The 22,710-nt window shown below is 38.8% G+C and overlaps 2 protein-coding genes and 1 pseudogene across 2 annotated transcripts; all 3 read left to right on the forward strand.

Annotated features, from left to right (window-relative positions):
- The first annotated feature begins 1,882 nt into the window (after positions 1-1,882).
- On the forward strand, positions 1,883-2,808 carry LOC149278434 (olfactory receptor 2B8-like; annotated as a pseudogene).
- A 4,856-nt stretch (positions 2,809-7,664) lies between these two features.
- Positions 7,665-8,606, forward strand: LOC149278435 (olfactory receptor 2B8-like). The gene has a single exon (XM_089501961.1). The coding sequence runs from the start codon at positions 7,665-7,667 to the stop codon at positions 8,604-8,606; it is 942 nt and encodes a 313-aa protein (XP_089358087.1).
- An 8,520-nt stretch (positions 8,607-17,126) lies between these two features.
- Positions 17,127-18,068, forward strand: LOC149278436 (olfactory receptor 2B6-like). Its single transcript, XM_089501954.1, has one exon. The coding sequence runs from the start codon at positions 17,127-17,129 to the stop codon at positions 18,066-18,068; it is 942 nt and encodes a 313-aa protein (XP_089358080.1).
- The last annotated feature ends 4,642 nt before the right edge of the window (positions 18,069-22,710 follow it).

Here is a 22,710-nt window from a genome sequence, read left to right on the forward strand (position 1 = left end):
TTTTATTTAAATACAAATGTAGCCTCCTGAAGCCCACATAAAAGGGCAACCGTAAATAGTGTATTGCATTGTCTGTGAAAGCAGTAGGGCATGTTCGTAAATAATGTGTGATAAGATCTGTAAAAGAAACCTAAAGCTTAACTTTAGTGTGAGGCTTTTGATCGTGATGTAATTGTCCCTATAAGAACTGTGGGTCTTCCCCAATACCTTGTTACAATCTTGTTGCAGTTAGTTACATCTCTGTTACATCCTTGTTACCAATGTAACCCTATGTTAGCCTTTCATAGGCTTCATCAAAGCATTAAACCCTCCATTTTCTTATCAAAGAAGCATTTTCTTGTGATTATTCGAGCTACGTGAATTTATAGTATTATAGTATAATCCCCTTTTCCCAAATATATCCCATTTCCGACAGAGGGCACTTCAGTCATTTGCCCAGAGTACTTTGCACCATCAGGGTTAACCACAGGGTTAACCACAATGCTGAACTATTTAAAAATCTAATTATAATTGTTTTGTTGTTTCCTTTTTTGAATTTCATTCTGGGATATAATCCCTTGAGCAAAAAAAGTTTTCACTTAGAAAAAAAAAAGGGAGGGCATGAAAGTCACCAGCGTGTTCTTAAAATCCGATGTCTTTCAGAGGTCCTGCACAATATGGACTGAGAAAGCAGTTTAGAAGCATTTGACCCTGATGCACTAGGTTTTCACAATCTAGGAAAAATCAAGCTAAAAAATCAAGGTAATATAAACTTTTTCAAAATTAATTTTATGATGTACTGGTTTGGAACCCAAAAATGCAAGTACATTTGATTTTTTTTGTCATTTATTTATAAACAGCATCCTAACATCAGATATGACTTTCTGAAATGTATCTAACATAGAATTTCATGCTATTCAGTCTAATGCCAGGAGAACTATTGCAAAGTATAGTTTTGCATTTTAGTTATATCATAAAAAATTTATAAAATTTGGTAAATGATATTTTGGTTTTGTAGCATTAATAATATCAGTCCAGATAAGTCTTTCTGCAGAAAATGTGATCAAATATCTGTGTGTGTTAAGCAAAAGAAAAGTATGCTATTAAGACTGAGTCAAGATCACAGCTGGTTTCAGAACCACATTGGGTGGATATAGATTATTTAATGAAAGCTGTCAATAATGTGTCTTTAAATGAAATAGCATTAAGTAATATTTACAGAATTTCATTCAAACTTACTCACCAAGGCAGAAAAATCTGTTTTGGTAACATTTAAAACATGTCTTATTTTATTATACTGGTCATCAAGTGTAAACTTCTCTCTTTTGATATGTACATGTTGTCCCTGATTCAGGACTTTTAAGGATATTTTAGTAGTCTGTGCTGTTGGCTACTGTGCCTTAGAGATCCACAGTACCTGGAAAATACTGAAAGGGCCAGTGCTTCCATAGGCCTCTCAGGTAACCCTCAGCCCTGGACAGCTTAATGTTCTTTGCCCCACGTTAATGTCCTCCTTGTGTGAGCATGCAAAATGCAAACTATTGCTAAGATATACTCACTGATTTCAAAGAAAGCAATAAAAACCATGTTGAAAATAAATGCATTTAAAGAACATGAGATATGAACATCAACTGAAGGATCCAGGAGAATGAAGAAAACATTTTGAAACATATACATTGCTAAAAGAAAATAGTTGTGTTGCGGTTGTAATACGGTTTTTGGCACCTAATTTTGTGCTTGAACACTCATTTTGTGACTGTTACTGCTACTAGGAATGTCATTTTGTTTATAGAAAATACTTTCTATGATATTTATTTGCATAGTGATGAAATTTCTTAATCTCTAAATAAACTCTACCATAACTTTTTCTTTACTATATTACGGAATAACATCAATGACAGGAATGACCTCTCCAAATCAGACTTCTGTGGTAGAATTTATCCTTCTGGGGCTCTCAAGCCAGCCAAAAATTGAGATTTGGTTGTTCATGGTGTTTCTTGCATGCTATATTATATCACTAACAGGCAACATAATCATCATTTGGATAAGCAAGGTGGACCCTCGGCTTCAAACCCCAATGTATTTTTTCTTAAACAACTTATCCTTTTTAGATATCTGGTACACATCATGCATTGTTCCCAAAATGCTTGTAAACTTTTTGTCGTCAAAAAAGACTATTTCCTTTAAATGGTGTATAATCCAAATGTTTATCCATATGATCTTAGGTGGAACAGAATGCCTTATCTTGCTAGTGATGGCCTATGATCGGTACGTCCTTTACACTACACAAGTATTATGCATTCAGTTCTGTGCATTAAAATGGCAACTGGCTCCTGGATGATTGGTCTTATTAATTCATTAATACACACTGTATTTGCATTACACTTGCCATTCTGTGGCCCTAATGTAATTAACCATTTTTTCTGTGAAGTGCCTGCAGTGCTAGATCTAGCATGCGCAGATGCCTCACCTAATAAGACCGTCATTTTCTTTTGTGCCTCATTGATGGTCATGATCCCCTTTTTCCTTATCTTGATAACGTATGTCTACATTATCGTCAATATTCTTAAGATCCATTCTTCTGCAGGAAGGAAAAAGGCATTTTCTACCTGTGCTTCACATGTTATTGTGGTTTGCTTGTTTTATGGTACCATCATATTTATGTACATGAGACCTGGACAAAATCAGGTTCTTAAACAAGACAAAATGGCTACCTTGTTCTATAGTGTTGTTACCCCAATGCTGAATCCACTTATATACACCCTCAGAAACAAAGATGTTAAAGGAGCTGTGAAGCAAGTTATCAAGAAAAACAAAGATTTGCATTGAATGTATTTCTCATGATTTGCATGCCACATAGTTTTTTGTTATCTTTCAGAAAGAGATGATGTATTTATTTTCTGCACTGCATTTCGGCTGATTTAGTAGGGTTCCTTCAGCCAAAAAAAACTATACTGCATGCGGACCACTAATTGAGTATATATTTTTCATTTTCTGTGTGGTTAAAATCAGAAACACAATGTTCTATCTAATGATGGTTAACTAAAATAAATGTTGCCTAGTACAGTATAACTTTATATGGTTCTTTGGAATTTTTCTGCTTTTGGTACTAGACAGTTCTGAAAATTCAGTTCTATTGCTGTTGTCAGCAGTTGCATCTGCTGGAAGGGAATGCCCAATCATATGCAGTTACATTGAAACTATAAGCATAATTCTTAATTTCTGTTGAAATTGGAGTTTCTAGTCCCCACCACTGTAAAAAAAGCTGGATATACTATTACATTCGGAACGTCATATTATCTAGAATGTTTCTAGAGTGGATTTGTTACCTTTCTAATCTCATACCCTGTGAGTAGCATGACTCTTGTCCTATTGTAGAAACGTGTGTGAGCTTGGATGTGTAATTATGTGTGTATGAGCATGGATATGTAATTGTGTAAGTGGGGTGATCTGAAGTGTGTTAGTGAGTATGAGTAAGTGTGTGTAATTTGTGTAAGTGTGTTTAAATATATTGTATGTTGGGAGGGGGTGCCCGGGGCAATTTCTAGCCACGCCCCTGTACATGTGCAAAAGTATGATATGTATTTTTTGTTTCTGATGGCTTTGGGTGATATCATTTAATATGCAACATTTCCACTATGATGCAATGTCACAATAATACTGCATTTAAAAAAAGCTAAGTTGTCCACTGATGTCAGACCTCTTGGACCCATTGCAAAACTAATCAACTTAATATGAAAGAAAAAAAGAGTGTAACGGATGGAAAAAAAATCCTTATGGAAGATTCAAAGAGATAAGGGGGCAGCAAAGCTCATCCTGCTTACTTGCCTCTCCTTATCTTGCTAAGGTCCAATCCATATCAGCATAAACCCTGGATACTGTGGGCTCAATTCAGTGACCTTGTTAAACCTTGTTTGGCTTGAACTGTCTTAAAAAACAAGATTGGTAAGATTCAATAAGGTGCACATTATGTCCGAGCACTGAAAATGGGTACATTTATAGCACAGGCTATTAAGTATTTCGCCCAGCATCCAATAGACCTGACTAAGTGCAGACACTGTACTACACCTAATCAAACATATTGCATTTTCACTGTCAAGCAAAAACGAAACATTTCCAAAGATGTTTAATCCTTTCAATGCTGACACACGTTATATACCGTAGGATATGAACCACACCACTTGCAATATTTTATGCATTAAGCATGTACAAAACCTAATTTAAAAGTCCCATCATGATGTTCAAAAGCACTGCTACCTGTTTGCACGTATAGTACTGTAAATGCTGTAAACTAAGAATGCTTTTAAAAAAAGTATCTTAATAGCTTATTTTTATCATTTTGACCTTGCCCCAAGCAGCTTCTTAGTGCCATTCTAACCCCCCCGACATTCTGCCTGTGCCATCTTTGTCCCCTAATAGCTGGTCTGCACCATCATTGCCCCCAAACAGTTGTCTGTTTTCTAAAATGGCAAAGAAGGCAATTTTGAAACACCACGAGTAGACAGGAACGAGTAGTTGCAGGGGTCGCCTGGGCCCCCATTGCAATTGTGACCCCTGCGACTCTGTAGTTATGCCACTGCGTGGTGCGAACTAGGGGAGGGCTGGCGGCCTACAGCCTGGGGGGCAAGTCTAGTCAAGTGGCCCATTGCACCATCGAATTAGCCCACCACCCATGCCCATCTTTTCCTGATTTTCTAACACATATTGATATAATGTGATGGGATTGGGAGTACATCAGTACACTTAAAAAAGTCATCATAGACGGGACGCCTGAAGCCACAATTTAGTGCCACTAATCCTTTTTAATAAAATATGCACAAAACCTTTCCTTTTACTAATTTCTGGGCCTAGACTGTCCACTGACAGTCCACTGACGTCAGGGGAAGGTCCTGTGGCAGCAGGAAACACCAACATTTACAGGGAAAATGGGCGGGGAGCGGGGCGGGGAGCGGGGCGGGGAGCGGGGCGGGGAGCGGGGCGTGTCAAGGGGGCTTCACCTGGCAATTTTTCGGGTCAAACACAGAGAATTCCCAGGTATGGTTATGGTGCGAACCATGCAACACTCTTTGTGTATTTTGTACTTCACACATTACAGTAATGTGAAGTTAATGTGTGGATAACATTACCTGTACTATCTGCACGGGCCCTCTGTATGCACACATGACAATTCAATGCGCATCAATGCACATTGATTTTCATTAACATTCATTACATTGACAATTCTAAGGGTATTGTTGGCATACCCTTCCAGTAGCAATATTAACTGATAATAGCACAGAATTATCTGCATACAAATATTCTACACCCTCTACCCTCCACGGCAGTTTATAATACGCAGCAAAAAAAAGTTGAGGATTACAATGTTATTACATTAAATTTTTTTATAAAGCACGGGCAGATTCCGCAGAGCTGTTAGTCAGTAGAACAATTTCTTATAAAAAAAAACACCTACAATAACAAACTGGTGCAAAGGAGAGGAGGGCCCTGCTCTTGCGAGCTTACAATCTAGTCGGTGGCTGAGGGGGAAGTGAGACAATAGGAGGGGGTTGCTTGGATGGGGATGAGTTGATCTGGTTCCGATGATGTGTTGAAGCTGCTTTCTGCAGTGGTACTTGGTATGTCGTTTCCCTCCAGTTTAACTCCAGTATAACTCTTAAATAGCCACTTATGATGAGGCTACTGGGGAAGAGGCCACAGCAGCTACATTTCCAAGTGAGGCCTAGGTATTTATAAGGCTTCCCCACAAGTGATCGGATAAGGTGATTGCATACAGGAGGCAGATATTTCACACCTTGGCTAACAAATGCAATTAAGCTAGACTAGAGGGCACCAAATTTACCCTTTGATAGCAGCAGGGCATGGAGACATGCAGGATACAGACATACCGGGTGGAAAACAGGGGTAACAGCAGGAGATGAGGGGTTCAAATGAAATATGTTATGGTCATACTTGTAAGAGAAGGAGATATGGCAGACATTAGTGATTGCCAGAGGAGTAGTTGGATGAAAGCATGAAGACCAGGGATGGATGTCTTGATAGTCCAGTGTAACTCTTAAATAGCCACTTATGATGAGGCCACTTGGGCATTTTATAATATTTCAGTTCATTAATTATAATATTTCAGTTCATTAATACTAATTACAATTACTTAATGCGTAAATAGTTATGGCTAATATTAATTAAAACAAAACTACCTATGAATATTGACACAATGCCCTTTAACCTACATGAAAAAAGAACAAAATATGTTACTCTTAACTTACAGTTAAGTTTAGAATGGTTAAAGGCCAGAATTTGCCCAGGGAACTTTACACCATCATAGGGTTAACCACAATGCTGAACTCATTTTTTAGAATTTCATTCTGGGATATAATCCCTTGAGCAAAAAAAGTTTTCACTTAGAAAAGAAAAAAGGGAGGGCGTGAAAGTCACCAGCGTGTTCTTAAAACACAATGACTTTGAAAGGTCCTGCACAATATGGACTGAGAATGCAGATTAGAGGCAGTTGACCCTGATGCACTAACTTTCACAATCTAGAAACAAAGAAAAGACAGAGCTAAAAAAAAAAAATCAAGGTAATATAAACTTTTCCAAAAATCATTTTATGATGTACTGGTTTGGAACCCAAAAATATCTTGCAAGTACATTTCATAAAATTACTTTTTTGTAAATTTATTTATTAACAGCATCCTAACATCAGATATGACTTTCTGACATGTATCTATAATATAATTTCATGCTATTCAGTCTACTACCAGGAGAACTATAGTAAAGCATAGTTTTGGCTTTTATTTATATCATAAACATTTTGTAAAATTTGGTACACAGGTACATTATTTGGTTTTATAGCAATAATAATAACAGTCCAGATAAGTCTTTATCGTTATGTGTTAACGAAAAGAAAAGTATGCCATTGAGACTGAGTCAAGATCACAGCTGGTTTCAAAACCACATTGGGTGCATATAGATTATTTAATGAAAGCCATGCACGCTGTCAATAACGTGTCTTTAAATGAAATAGCATTAAGTAATATTTACAGAATTTCATTTCAAACTTACTGCCTGAGGCATCTGCTGTTTTGGTATCATTTAAAACAAGTCTTATTTTATTATACTGGTCATCAAGTGTAAACCTCTCTCTTTTGATATTTACATTTTTTAACCTGATTTAGGACTTTTAAGGATATTTTAGTAGTCTGTGCTGTTGGCTACTGTGCCTTAGAGATCCACAGTACCTGGAAAATACTGAAAGGACCAATGCTTCCATAGGCCTCTCTGGTAACCCTCAGCTCTGGACAGCTTAATGTTCTTTGCCCCACATTAATGTCCTCCTTGTGTGAGCATGCAAAATGCAAACTATTGCTAAGATATACTCACTGATTTCAAAGAAAGCAATAAAAACACATTGAAAATAAATACATTTAAAAAACATGAGATATAGACATCAACTAAAGGATCCAGGAGGACGAAGAAAACATTTTGGAATAGTTGTGTTAGTGACATGATACAGTTTTTGGCACCTATGTTTGTGCTTGAACACTCATTTTGTGACTGTAACTGTGATTTATTAAAAATACCTTTTATGATATTTACTTGCATAGTGATGAACTTCCATAAGCTTCGCTAAATAAATGTCAAAATAAAGATTTTCTTTACCATATCACGGATTAACATCAGTGAAAGGAATGACCTCTCCAAATCAAACCTCTGTGGTAGAATTTATCCTTCTGGGGCTCTCAAGCCAGCCAACGATTAAGATTTGGTTGTTCATGGTGTTTCTTGCATGTTACATTATATCACTGAAAGGCAACATAATCATCATCTGGATAAGCAAGGTGGACCCTCGGCTTCAAACCCCAATGTATTTCTTCTTAAACAATTTATCCTTTTTAGATATCTGGTACACATCAAGCATTGTTCCCAAAATGCTTGTAAACTTTTTGTCCTCAAAAAAGACTATTTCCTTTAAATGGTGTATAATCCAAATGTTTATCCATATGTCCTTAGGTGGAACAGAATGCCTTATCTTGCTAGTGATGGCCTATGATCGGTATGTGGCTATATGTAGTCCTTTACATTACACAAACATTATGCATCCAGTTCTGTGCATTAAGATGGCAACTGGCTCCTGGATGGGAGGTTTTATTAATTCATTAATACACACTGTCTTTGCATTACACTTGCCATTCTGTGGCCCTAATGTAATTAACCATTTTTTCTGTGAAGTGCCTGCAGTGCTAGATCTAGCATGCGCAGATGCCTCACCTAATAAGACTGTCATTTTCTTCTGTGCCATATTGGTGGTCATGATCCCCTTTTTCCTTATCTTGATAACATATGTCTACATTATCGTCAATATTCTTAAGATCCGTTCTTCTGCAGGAAGGAAAAAGGCATTTTCTACCTGTGCTTCACATGTTATTGTAGTTTGCTTGTTTTATGGTACCATCATATTTATGTACATGAGACCTGGACAAAGTCACGTTCTTAATCAAGATAAAATGGCTACCTTGTTCTATAGTGTTGTTACCCCAATGGTGAATCCACTTATATACACCCTCAGAAACAAAGATGTTAAAGGAGCTTTGAAGCAAACTATCAAGAAAAAGGGAATCAACTTCTCATGATTTGCATGGCACATATCATTTTTGTTATCTTTCAGAAAGAAATGTGGCATACATTAATTTCTTTTCAGCACTGCCTTTGGGCTAATTTAGTAGGGTTCCTCCAGCCAAGAACTATACTGCATGCAGACCACTAATAGAGTATATATACTTAGTTTTTCTGTGTGGTTAAAATCGGAACATAATGTTCTATTTAATGATGGTTAACTAAAATAAATGTTGCCTAGTGCAGTCTAACTTGGTTCTTTGGAATTTTTTTGCTTTTGATCCTAGACAGTTTTTTTTTGTCTGTGATCGTCCAGCAGGAGGGTGTTTGAGACATCTTAGCAAACTGGACTGACCCACCCGGGCCTCTACTCCTCTTTTTAGTTCTTTTCCTTTTCCTGTTTTTTTACAGTCCCCACTACTGTAAAAAAGACTGGATATACCGGTACTATTACATCCAGAACGTCATATTATCTAGAATGTTTCTAGAGTGGATTTGTTACCTTTTTAATCTCATACCCTGTGAGTAGCATGACTCTTGTCCTATTGTAGAAAAATGTTTCACCAGTTAAGTTGTTGTCCCCTTCACAAGAGGGCATACTATAATGAAATAAACTCATCATTCCTTTAAAAAGTAAATAAAAATGAATTTAAAATAAATTATTATATAGACCTCAGTGATGTCACAATGACATCATAAGGGGTACCCAAAGATAAAAAGAGATGTCCCTAAGGCCTAATGACCCAAATGTAATTCACATTCAAAAAGTAACGTAAGAATAAATGTGAAAAGATATTAAAAAAAAAGAAATGAGAAAAGTGGGAAAAGGTGCCCAAACACCTTGTATCCCTTTCACTAAAAATATGAAATTAAAAAAGAAAAACGTTTGTTGTTCCCCAACCCCCAAATTTTAAAAATAATAAAAAACTATGTAGTTTGTAGAGGCCTTGAAAACGTGTGTATGTTTGTTATTACAGCGCACAGGGAATACTGCTGAATATAAATTGGGTTTATGAAGGAGCGGCAACTACTTCTGAAAGAATACTAGGTAAATTGTAAATTTGCAAAACTTGTTTTCTTTCTTTAATTTTTTAAATATATGTTATACTAAATGCTGGTGGTACTACTTGATGGTAGGTTTGAACAGAGAAGGAAGGAGATGTCTCAACAATCATGAGCATATGAAACAAAAGGCACATGATTTTTAAAGTGGAGTTTTAAAGAGAGAAATATTTCTATATCTTGCAACACTCATTTTCCCTAAACTACTATACTGTATGGACACATAGGAAATATGAAAATAAATAAAGGCTCCAGGCACTCAAGGGTTCCAGCTCAGGCAGATTTATTGAAGGACAACAGCAACAACGTTTCAACCTCACAATGAGGTCTTTATCAAGTTAACCACACAATCAAAAGTAAGAGTTTAAATAGCACATATCAATATATGGATAGCCAATCAAAAGACCAATTCAATCTACCACCAAATGTAGCATAATTGATGATCATGCATTAACATAAGTAAATATTCAAAAGTATACATCCCATAATAAATAAATGAGATACTTGCAGATGTTAAAAGAGATATATTAAGATTCATATGCATTAAATGACCAAAGGGAATATATTAATAAAATACCCATAGAGTATCAGTGCAAACAGTGTATGTAATAGGCACTTAGAGATTTAACCAGTGCAGTTCCATATAAAAACAAAAATAAAAAATGAGTGTTAATACTCCAAAAAAGAGTGTGAATTAAGTCAAACCAAACAACCAAATCGGCAAAAAACAATATGCTGATTAAAATGAGATAATCAGCAGACATTTGTCAGCACTAAAAAGTGCGCAGAACGTCACCACGTTTTAGTGCTGACAAATGTCTGAGTTCCTTTGGTGTGTGTGCAGATTCCTCATTCTGGTGACTCACATATGAAATTTGGACACATATATATGGACACATATGAAACAAAGACCTTAAAACGACTGTAACCAAAAAATAAATAAACAGAACACAAAAACTGTATGTTGGCGGTCTTGCTACCGATGGGCATCATATTGCCTGACGAAGCAGTGAATCCCAGTATTCTGTACTTACCCGCGCTCAGTCCGGCAGCATTCCTCCTGGCAGTAATGAAGGGGGTACGGCTGGTCTGCTTCGGAGGCGGAGTTCTGGGAGAGCTACTGTGACACGATCAGGGGGGCAGAGCTTGTGATTTAGCGCCGGATTTAAAAACCCCGGAAATGGATTGGCTGGTACCCTGTTGTGGTCTTCGTTGCTGTTTGGATCCTGTCGTCTAGTTCTCTGAGTTTCTCTGGATTTTTGACCCTTTACTTGCCTGACCATCCTTAGCCTTGCGATTTTGCACTGTGTCCTGTGTCTCCCGGTTTCGAGTTTGGGCTCGTCTGATTACCCGCTCCATTTCCGACCCTGCTTGTAGGACTACCCGCTTTCGTGTACTGACCCGGCTTTCCTGACTTTCCTGTCCGTTGTTTCTCTGGCATTGCTGTACTGGTTCCTGGTTCCTGTGTTTGCTGTTCCGGCTCCTTGCATCCAACTCATTCCTATATTTATCCGCTTGCACCTGGTCTCCTCACTCTTGGGATCGTCTAAGTCCCAGCTCCCTGCCACTAAGTGTCTCCTTTGGTGGTGGGCTTCTGGGCAAAAGAACTTCTGCGGTGTGTGCCTTAGTGTAAGCGGTTGTGACACTCAGGTTAGATCAAGTGGTGAAAACCACCCAAAAAAATGGGGGAACAACATCGTGTTGAACCCAGTCCGTGGGTAACAATGTAAATACAGGCAATGCAACATCGCAACACATTGTTAGCAATAGAGTCAGAAATAGATGGCTTAACATCATACTTGTTTGACTGAAATCGAAACAAATTGATTAGGGAGAGGTAGGTGGAAGACTCAGCAGAAAGAAGAGAGGGGAACAAGAGAAAGAGAAAAAAAGGAACAAAGTTTATAAGAAAAACAATATAAAGAACATATGGAATTGTGAAAGCAGTCTTAAAATTTAACTGGGGTACAAATAAATTAAAAGGGAGAATGTTTCATTGATGGGTGTTCATGATCACCTCTTGGTGTCTAATTTTGAACAAACCAGTTATTTCTAATGTTGAATTACTTGTCTCATCAGGAAATCAGCCATCAACATACTTATCTGTTACACTTTCAGTATATCTCACTCACTTAGAATGCTAGTGGGGTGTCCAATACATAATGCTGCACAGCCACTGTAATGTCCAGGACTGGTCAGGATCAGTAGCTTAGGATCCACAGCGCAGAACCCAGACACAAACCAGAACAGGCGTCTGGGACACGGGTACAGCATTCCACAAAGGAAGCCGAGGTCAAGGATTGGTGAAGTCAGGATAGCCGTGAGACGTAGCCGAGGTCAAGGATTGGTGAAGTCAGGGTAGCCGTGAGACGTAGCCGAGGTCAAGGATTGGTGAAGTCAGGGTAGCCGTGAGACGTAGCCGAGGTCGAGGATTGGTGAAGTCAGAATAGCCGTGAGACGTAGCCGAGCTCAGAACCAGAACAAACAGGAGACGCATGAGCAGAGCCCAGAGAACAAGCAATGAATCTCTTTGACAGGCAGCTAGTGGACAGCTTAGGAGCCCTAAAATAGGCCCCAGGCAGATAACCCCGCCCCAAGCCAAGTGCACAAATAGACGGAGAAATGGCCTGCACATGCGTATACTGCCACAGGAGTAAATGGTCAGCTGTCATTGGAGTGGCTTGCGCATGGTCCGACAGCATCTGCGGGAGGCTGCTGCAGCCGTAGCAGTCGCAGGTAAGGCGGTTACAGCCACTGAGCACTCACAGTTTTAAATCTTACATTTGACCCTCTTTTGGGTGGTAAAGAGGGACAGTTGTTATGTTTTCCAATGCCTTTCAATGCCATATTTTCCAATGTTTTTCAATTCATTCCCGATGCTTCTCTGAGAACCAATTGGTCATCTAGTGTGCCGTTTTTTCTGCTGTAAAAAAAACATCAAGTCTTTCTTGTCTTATATTCGGCTTAGCCTTATGCGAGTGTTTGATTCCATCAGCTCTACATAGAAGAACAGCTGTCACCTGTGTAAGGAGGAGGAGGAAGATCTCAGTGTTTGATGTCAAGCTGCCACTACATGGTGCCCCAGATGGATGTCATGCTCATACTCTGTGTGTAAAGTCACCAATATTTCAGATTTTTTGGGGGGTAGGGTCAGAGTCAGTAACGGAGGGTGTGTAGATAGGGGCAACAGCACAGATCATGGGATTTCCCCAGCTGGCCCATTATCCTGATTACCTGCAAAAGCAAAACAGTGGGGTATCATTGAGGGACAGCAGGACAGTTCCATGAAAATCGGCATGAGTCCTGCAAAAAAACCAAACCCACAATGGTTGGGAGGTATGCTAACCTACATATACAAAGTTATCATATTTCGATTTAATGAAAATTAACAGAATTACCTAGTGCGGTTTTACATAATGCCATTTACCTAACTTAAGTAAGAAAAATATTGTAAAATATTTAAATTTATAGCTAAGTATCAGAATGACATAATTGAGTAACAAAGTGATTATGTCCACAATAAAAGAGTTAATTGCAGATATACGCTCTTTCTTAACATAATTAAAAAATATAAACTTTTTCCTCACTTGAATTTCCTTTTGGGACAAAGTCTCTTGAGCAGAGAAAAAAATCCCTGTAACAAAAAGGGAGGAGATGAAATTTACTAGCAGGTTCTTTACATACAGTATCTTTCGTGTGTCATGCCCCATATGGATTAAGAATACTAATTGCATTTTGTTTCTACTAAACAGACATTTTTCTGCAGGCATTCAGTCTTGACACCTTAAGTGTTACAATCTAGAGAAAAAAAACACTAAACTAAAAAAAGGTAATGTAAACTTTATTACAGTTCATTTTAATCATTCAAATGTATTTGTTTTTTTAGATCTCTTGCAACCAAAAAAATATCTCATAGCAATTAGGTTTAAGATTATTTCTTGAAAGGGTATTTTAACATAATACAATAAAAGTTATAGTAAGGTAGAATTTTGTCTTTTACTTATTTTTAAAAAAAACATTCACAATATTTGCATATTCATTAAATATTTTTTTTAAAAACAGTGTTTAACTTGGCAAATAATTCTGAATAATTATTAACCCCTTAAGGACCAGGCTGTTTTTTTTATTATTTGTACCCTTCATTGCCATGGCTGTTTTAACACTTTTGCCGTGCTGGTGTTTATCTGTAATTTTCTGTAATCTCTCATTTAGTAAACCCACACAAGGTGTATATTGTTTTTTCAGAACAAGAAGGGATTTCTTTAGATACCATGTTTTGATCATATCATTTAATATACTAAAAAAAAATATGCAGAACATTTGAAAAAAAACACTTTTGTATTTAAAAAAGCTCTGCAAAAGCTAATTTGTCCTGAGTTTAGAAATACTCAATGTTTTTATGGGGTTTTTTTGCCTTGTTTTTGTAAGTTATAAGGCAATAAGTACAAGTAGCATATTGCTATTTCAAAACCATTTTTTCAAATCTGGTCATTCTGCCCCCAAGCGCAATTTGGGAGATCTTTGAAACTGGCCACTTCAATTTACCTCCTCAAATCATATATTTTTGAAAATGAGACACCCCAAGGTATTTCAAATGCTGGTGTTTAACCCTTTCAATGCACAAATTCTACTGCTAGCCTTTGCCAAAGCTTGTGGTATTTTTTCACACTAATTGTGCTTCAGGTATGAATTTACAGCCCCTGAAATATGTCACTTTAAAACAAAATCTCAATATGTGTTCAGCAACATGTCCAGGGTATTTCAAATGGTGGTGTTTTCCCTTTTTCCATGCACAATTCTACCACCAGCCTTTGTCAAAGTTTGTGGTAGTCATTTTTGTGTTTTGGTTTTTTTTACACATATTGTAGTTTAGGTATGAATTGACAGCCCTTAGTATATATCACTGTCAAACAACAGCCCAGAACGTGTTCAGCAATATCCATTGAGTAGGGTGATACCCCTCATGCATGGGTTTGTTCCCATTTGGAAGGGTACACTTTTTCTTCCTCTTCATTTTCACATCCGTTTGCGCCTATGCTCTATTTGGGACTTCTTTGAACCTGGCCAATTGAATTTGCCCCATCAAGCCATACGTTTTTTTTAAACTAGACATCACTAGCATTTTAACTCTTTTCATGGATTTTTTGGGAAGATACAGCGCCTTAGCACTTTCTCATAAAAATAAACTTTTTTATTTTTAATACATTTTTTTTAATTTTTTTTTTACATTTGGTAGCGCTCTCCAGGGCAGTCACAGTGGTGGGGTGCATTCTTAGCTCCTAAGCTTTTTTAAATCAGGCATCCGCCGCCATACTGTGTATGGCAGATGATGATGCCTGGTGGATGAGTTTAGATTGCTTTCTAAGCTTATATAATGCCATGATGTGCCAGGCACTTCATTGGTCATTAAGTGACTTGTTTTTACATGACAAGCCTGGTATGTTATTGGTTGTTAAGGGGTTAAACAATAATACCAAAAAGGTGCTCACGATGACCAATTTCATATGTAGTACGAAACAAAATAATTAACTAAAACAGGATGAATACAACTGGATGAGGAACAGTCAAACTCACAAGGTGAGGTTTCTAAAGTCATTTTAATGTCAAAAGTCATATACCATGACAAGGCTGAGCACAGCAAAAAGACACAAGGTGTGCTTGTTATACTGCATCAGCAAAATCTTGCAGGCAGGTATTTCAAGGTTTCCAGATGTTCTTTGCATTTTGTCACCACCAACCACATTGTTCAAATAAACATTTAAAGTGTAATGTTAAAGGATACATTATGTGTATTATGTGCAATTTAAAATGCAACGCTCACCTCCTATACATACTGTCCAATACCTCCTGTGTCAACTTTCTCTGTCCCTCTCTCTGTAAATATCATCCACTCCTTGGCCCAATGTTGTAGTTCAACAAACACATACATGTTACATGCACAGGTAAGATCTAATGGGTTTGCAGGAGTTTAAATGGGCCACATGGAATGGTCGTTGCCATCCAAATTAGTTTTTATCAGCATTTCCTGTGGCAAATTTCCTGTTTTGTGTGTCCCAACATCGTTTTGTATTTTTCCTTTGGCTGAAGTGGCTTGGCCATTCTCACTGTGCACGTTGTGGTATAATTACTTAAGATGGCTGTTTACATGCATTTTGGCTGACAATGGTTGTTCATTAGCTTTTAGTCACGAGCATTGAATTGCTACATACATACTGTAAGAACAACCATTTTGTATTTTCTGACTACAACTAGATTTAGTCAGGTCAACTGAACGCCTGTATGGTAATGATATTTTATGAGCAATCAAGCAGTCCTTAATGTTAAATCCTGAGTAACTAAACTGTAGATCCCAAACACCCCTATCATGACCCATGACTCTTTATCTTTATGAATTCCATTATAGTCGAGCAGACCTGCTAAGGCTAATTACTGGGCTGATACAGTAGGGCGACCCCTTCTTAATGCAAATTAAGCCTACCTAACATGAACACTGCACTCAAGCAGAAATAGAAGACATACATGTTCATTAGTGGATGGTAATATGGGAAAAATCTACTTTACAGAAAACATAGCATACACCTTGAATAGACAGTAATACAGGTAAATACATTAAAATAATTTACTAAAGCTTGGGATGTGCATAAAGTTATCCTAAATAATAAACAATAAAAAATGGCTGGCAAGATTGCACCGATTTATTTCATATATAGGCAAAATGTGCCTATATGCATATGTAATGCAATATACCAAAACAGAACACAATTATATATCTGTAAATATAACTGCACCATAGTATCAGACATTAGATAATAGGTTTAAACAGTCCATTCATGTGATGTCTGTATTGGAACTGTATAGTGAGACAAGCACTATCTTTATTCATGAGGGAGCCCTGGGGCACGTTACTCCAGTGGATCCTCTCAACCGAGTCTACTGGTGATGTAGTACAGCCTACATTTTTAATGCCTTTTTCTGCAAATACTAATCTACAGTATAGAAGTCTGTGCCAGTGGCTGTATAGACCTTTGTTGTGCCTTACAAACCTCCAGTATCTGGTGGATGCTGAAGGTACAGCTGCCCTGGGCCCCTATTGAAAGCTTGGGCCCTGGGCAGCTACATTAGAGACACTTATTTCGAAGAAAGCAAATACAACACATGTACAACACATGTACACATGTACAAACAAATACACTTACAGAATATGTAGCTATAGGTTTTAGGAGGATGAAAGAGACATTTTAGAATGTTTATAAGTTCTGTTGGTCATGTTTCTTCTAGAGAAGAAAATTGTGCTGATACGCTAATTTAATGGCCATAACTAATTTACCATGGACTTAATGTAACTAGGAAGTACTTTCTGTAATATTCATAAATTCCTTGATGATGAAATCTGTTCATGTTGTCTAAATAAATTCCCTAATGAATTATGTTATATGTTTTATTTGCCATATCACAGATTAACACCAGCAACAGGAATGAGTTTTGGAAATCAAACCTTTGTTGTAGAATTTATCCTTCTGGGCCTCTCCAGCCAACCGAAGACTCAGATAGTGTTATTCATGGTATTTCTTACATGTTACGTGATCTCATTGATAGGTAACACAATTATTATTTGGATAAGCAAAGTAAACCCTCGGCTTCACACACCTATGTATTTCTTCTTGAACAACTTATCTCTTTTGGATATCTGGTACACATCAAACATTGTTCCCAAAATGCTTGTAAACCTTTTGTCACAGAAAAAGACCATTTCCTTTAACGGCTGTATACTCCAAATGTTTATCCAACTCTCCTTAGGTGGGACGGAATGCTATATCTTGCTAGTGATGGCCTATGATCGGTATGTGGCTATATGTAGTCCTTTACACTACACAAGTATTATGCATCCAGTTCTGTGCATTAAGATGTCAATTGGCTCCTGGATGGGAGGTTTTATTAATTCATTAATACACACCGTCTTTGCATTACACTTGCCATTCTGTGGTCCTAATGTAATTAACCATTTTTTCTGTGAAGTGCCTGCAGTACTGGATCTGGCATGCGCAGATGCCTCACCTAATAAGACCGTCATTTTCTTCTGTGCAATATTAGTGGTTATGGCCCCTTTCTTCCTTATCTTGATAACGTATGTCTACATTATTGCCAATATTCTTAAAATACGTTCTTCTACGGGAAGAAAGAAGGCCTTTTCTACCTGTGCGTCGCATGTCATTGTGGTTAGCTTGTTTTATGGTACCATCATATTTATGTACATGAGACCTGGACAAAGTCACGTTCTTAATAAAGACAAAATGGCCCCCTTGTTCTACAGCATTATTACCCCAATGCTGAATCCACTTATATACACCCTCAGAAACAAAGATGTTAAAGGAGCTTTGACGGAAACTCTTAAGAAAAATAAGTCTTTGCAAGAATAAAAAACAATTAGGAGGTAAACAAAAAACGGATGTATTTTTTATTGCAATTAGCCTACCAAATGTCAAAATATAGATGGTGAATTATGTTTTTTAGCTTTCAGAAAGAGATGTGGTATATTTAATTTACATCTAAAGAGTACAAAAAAGTATCTTTTAAAAGAAATACATACATTTATTGTCCTTTATTGTACTATGCTACATAGATTGTAATTAATTCCACTTACGCGATATTAATACTGAAAAAAAGATGGATATTCTGCACACAGACCACTAATAAAGTTTAACTGGTGAAAGAAAACACGAACATTATGAAAGTTCTTATTATTTTTCCATATGCAAGATTATAAAAACCTGATGCTTCATGAGCCGTAGAAAACACTATCACTGAGATGTTAAACCAAAATTGTGATTAATAAGATGTAAAGAAGCCAATGGACTCAACTGGTCGCCGGTAGGGGCCTACTCCAACATCAACTAATGATGGCAGCTGCTCTTCATTGGTTGATGCCAGAGGAGCTCGGCGACAAATACAGCCGCTCTTACAGATCTTTAATCCCTGGTACGAGCCTATGGATTCCCGTGCCCGTTAACCCCTGCAATGCTACGTAGACAAGGTAGGCTAGAGGCAGTGACTTGTATGGGGGGGAAGGGATCAGGGAGATTAGCTAGGAGATATTAACAAAGATGAACACAAAGATGCTTCGTGTTGTGCTTCTTCGTCTTCAAGTACGTTTACCCGCCGCCATATTAGTATATTTGGTATTCGGTTTGAACAACGAAAACACAACATTCGTCTAGCATTAACATGAGAACTGGATCAAGGATGGGAGGGTTTTTTGTTGTTGTTTTGTTTATTGGACACGATAAGGCAGCATATTAGTAACACAGTAGAGTGTTAATCACATATCCCACGCAACACTTGAACATACATTGAAGGCACTGTTTATAATGTTACACAGTTCGGATTATTGCCAGTTAAATATGAGATTGACTTTGTATTGAATAAAATAAATAGAATATAGTATTTATATACTATATAAATATAAGGAGTGACAATACCATATTACAGGGTTTTTTCCACCACCCTGTCCTGTTCTTTATTTAGTTATAAGATAAAAAAGAAACCAAGGCCGTTGTGTCTTCTAGTTTTCTTGCAAAATATCAAACCAAAATAACATGTAGCCCCCAGATTGTATCCTGCTACACCTCTGGGACTTTGAACTCTGGCTGGGTGCTCATGTGACCAATTGAGCCACCAGGGAGAGTCCTGAGCTGGACCTCTCCAGAACACTGTGGGACACAGAAGGAGAAGGAGATGCTGCAGCAGTATAGTTCAGCAACAGTATCCCTGTTCTGATGATCCAGTGTAAGCTGTGAAGCAGTGTGAATCCAGTGTGAATCCAGAGAGATAGCTGAGAGAGAGAGCAGGATCCAGAGTGGCTGACCCTGGAGCTTCCCTTGGGCCTATGTAGCTGAATACCTGAGCTGGGTGGTAAGGAGTATCCTCTCCCCCTGTTATGCTGATAGGGCCGTCTGTCTATCACAGATATTAATAAAGATTTAAACAGCCCTTTCTGTGGCTTGCAGCAATATCTTCCCACTGATTTTCAATTGATTTAAACTGTGGATTACCTTAAAGGGCCCCAACACATCTGTGCACCAACTGGTACCCATCAGCCATTAGGGTGAAGCCAGAAGGGGTTGCCTGCAGGTTGTTTGGGAGGGTGCTGGGCCTGGGTAGGCAGGGTTTGGTGTGTCTAGTCAGCCCTTGTATTACATGTGTTACTTTTGTTTGCCATTTATTATTTAATACATGCTCCTATTGTTTTACTGTTATTACTTTGTGTTCTAGTCATTTATTATGTTCCATGTCCTGGATGCCCAGTCAAGTGGAGGCACTGCCCATGCTATGTACCCCACCTTCTGTAAAGGAGAAAGATGTAACCAGGGAAGAGGGACGGGGGGGAAGTCCATTACAAACACAAAACATAACTTCCCCAAAACTCCCCCAAGGGTGTCCACCCACACTTTCTTTCAAGTAAACACAAGTGTTAATCTCAATGCTGTCCGGTCTCGTAACTGTACAACCATTAGATTATGACCAAAATAAAGATGGTGAGATGGACGGCCTGTTATCTATTGTATAGAGGTGAGCTCAAAACGGAATTTGTTTCCTTGTCCAGTGATGTCTCCAGCCAATCCATACGGAAAAGTAAATTGGTTAGAGAATGCTAGGTTTGATTGATCCCCTGATGCAGCACTATTTTGCTTGCTGACACTAAACCTATGTGTAATACTCTTCTGTGATGGGTAATTCTATCTCTGTCCACTGCCAGAATCACTGTTTCAAGGGACTGTAGGGGACCTCCCAAGGCAAACAAACTCCTTATCACCTGGCATGACCAAAAGCAATAAAAGATGTTGCATTTTGGGACAATTGGCAGATTCTTTAATACCGATCCTAAACTGGATGGGGGGTATTTTAATAAATTAAAGCGACACCCCCACTGTGCATGAATGCATGTTAAAGTTCTAAATGAGTACTTAAAGCATTTGAAACAGGCTGGTTTAGATTGTAAACAGTGTTTCTGAATATACAGTTTTGTCTGCTTTCACAAGCATGGGAGGTCTAAAAAAATCACTTTACCAAATCCTCACCAAACCCAAATGTGCTGCCTCCGTAGCCGTTCAAATCCGAAAAGAATGGGTCTCATACTGTCGAGGATCCAGACCAACACGCTCCAACCCGTGACAAAAAACCCTGAGAAACTGAAAACGTGACAAAGCCGACCAGTCTTCATGAACCAAAAAGGGACCCCCCCACTGTCCTTCTAACCCAAAAAAACTCAACTGCACAACGTATCAGACATAACATTGACCCCTCAAACTGGTACAACACCACAGAACACCCTGTCCCAAAAACATCCGTCTTAGACCACCTCACCAGCTCCCCCACCCTAAACGTCCCAAAAAAGGGGAAGACAAACACCACAGTAAACAAGATCGTCTCTTACTGCAAATAACATATACCAGGCAACCCCACCAACAACTTCTCGAGAACCGAAACTGAGACCAGCCTCCCCGACTCCACCCCTTGACGTTACCTTCGAAATCCTTTTAAAGCTTGCCTAACCATGTTTGGTATGATCAACCCAGCCATTCAACTTAAACAAAAATGCTGAAAACAAATGAAAAATAAACCGCAGCAAAGCCTCCAGCTGCGCAGCACCCGACAAACAGCCACCAACAACTTTAGTGCCAATGATGCCCTTATGCATCTCGCAAACACTCGGTCCCAAGCTGCCAGATCTCCTCTGGTCACTCCTGACCCTTCGCTCCTGACCCCGCCTCCCAGAACCTCTCCCACTGCAAACAAGACAAAGAATCTGCAACAACATTCAAAAACCCGGGAACATGTCAAGTACAAAAGAACAAAACAATCCGCCAAAGCAACTTAACCACAGGTCCCGAAGACGCAGACAAATGGTTCACAGCCTGTACCACTGTCATATTGTCGGAAAAGAACACTACCTTTCAATCCCTCAACAAATCCCCCCACAACACCAGGGCAACAACCAAAGGGAATTACTCCAGAAAAGCCAAATTCCGAATAAGCAAACTCTCAAACCAAACACCCGGCCATCACTCTGCACACCAACGACCATTAAAGTATGCCCCAAAACCAACACTACCAGATGCATCAGTAAACAACTCCAACTCCTCTGCCGACACAGCAGCCTTTCGAAAAAACACAGTGCCATTAAAGTGTTCCAAGAACGTTCCCCAAACCTCCAAATCTGCCTTCATATGTGCAGACACCCTGACAAAGTGATGATCTGATCTCACCCCCGACGTAGCCCTAGACAAGCTATTACTAAATATCCTCCCCATCGGAATAACCCGACAAGCAAAATTCAGCCGACCTATTAAAGACTGCAAATGTTGCAAAGTGACCTTCCTACCCCGCTTAACCTCTTCCACACCTTGCCGCAATGCTTGTCCTGAGGAAGCTTTTACCGAGTCAATTTCCAAACCCAGAAAACTTGTGGGTTGGCCCATAGGTCTTATCCGCTGCCAAAGGCACCCCAAACAAATCCGCAATCCTGCCAGGCATCACCCAGAGTCCCACAGACCGCAAGGCGTGGCCGCCCCTTTAAGAGGCCTGGCTGGACTTAAACTCACTGTGTAATCACCTAGTTCTGCTATGGACTGAACCCCGCCTCTCTCATCTGGCCTTGTCATCAGGCTTTAAAAGATCAGCCTCACCTCCAGCCCAGTATCTGGTTGTTGTTTTATGCTTCTGAATGTGTGGTCATTACATGCACGATTCCCTGGACTTTGACCTCTGCCTTGATACACCGTTTGTCAACCCTGTCTGCCGGCCCTGACCTCTGCTTACATTTGACTCTGCTTCTGGATATCCCCTGTCTGTACCGCGTACCTGTTTTGCCCCTGTGCACACTCTCACTGCTCTAGTGATTTCTCCATACTGTCACTCTGAGCAGTGTTATTTTGCAAGGGTGTGCGACAAAAATCAACAAAGAAATCATCCTTAAAGAAACACCCCACCACATGATGACTCTTCGGGTGAATTGGCAACAACCTAAACGCTGCCTCAACATCCGCCTTAGCCATAAGGGCA

The sequence above is a fragment of the Sceloporus occidentalis genome, unplaced genomic scaffold, assembly GCF_023333645.1.
Source record: "Sceloporus occidentalis isolate IW3139 unplaced genomic scaffold, rSceOcc1.0.p SCAF_189, whole genome shotgun sequence".
NCBI lineage: Eukaryota > Metazoa > Chordata > Lepidosauria > Squamata > Phrynosomatidae > Sceloporus > Sceloporus occidentalis.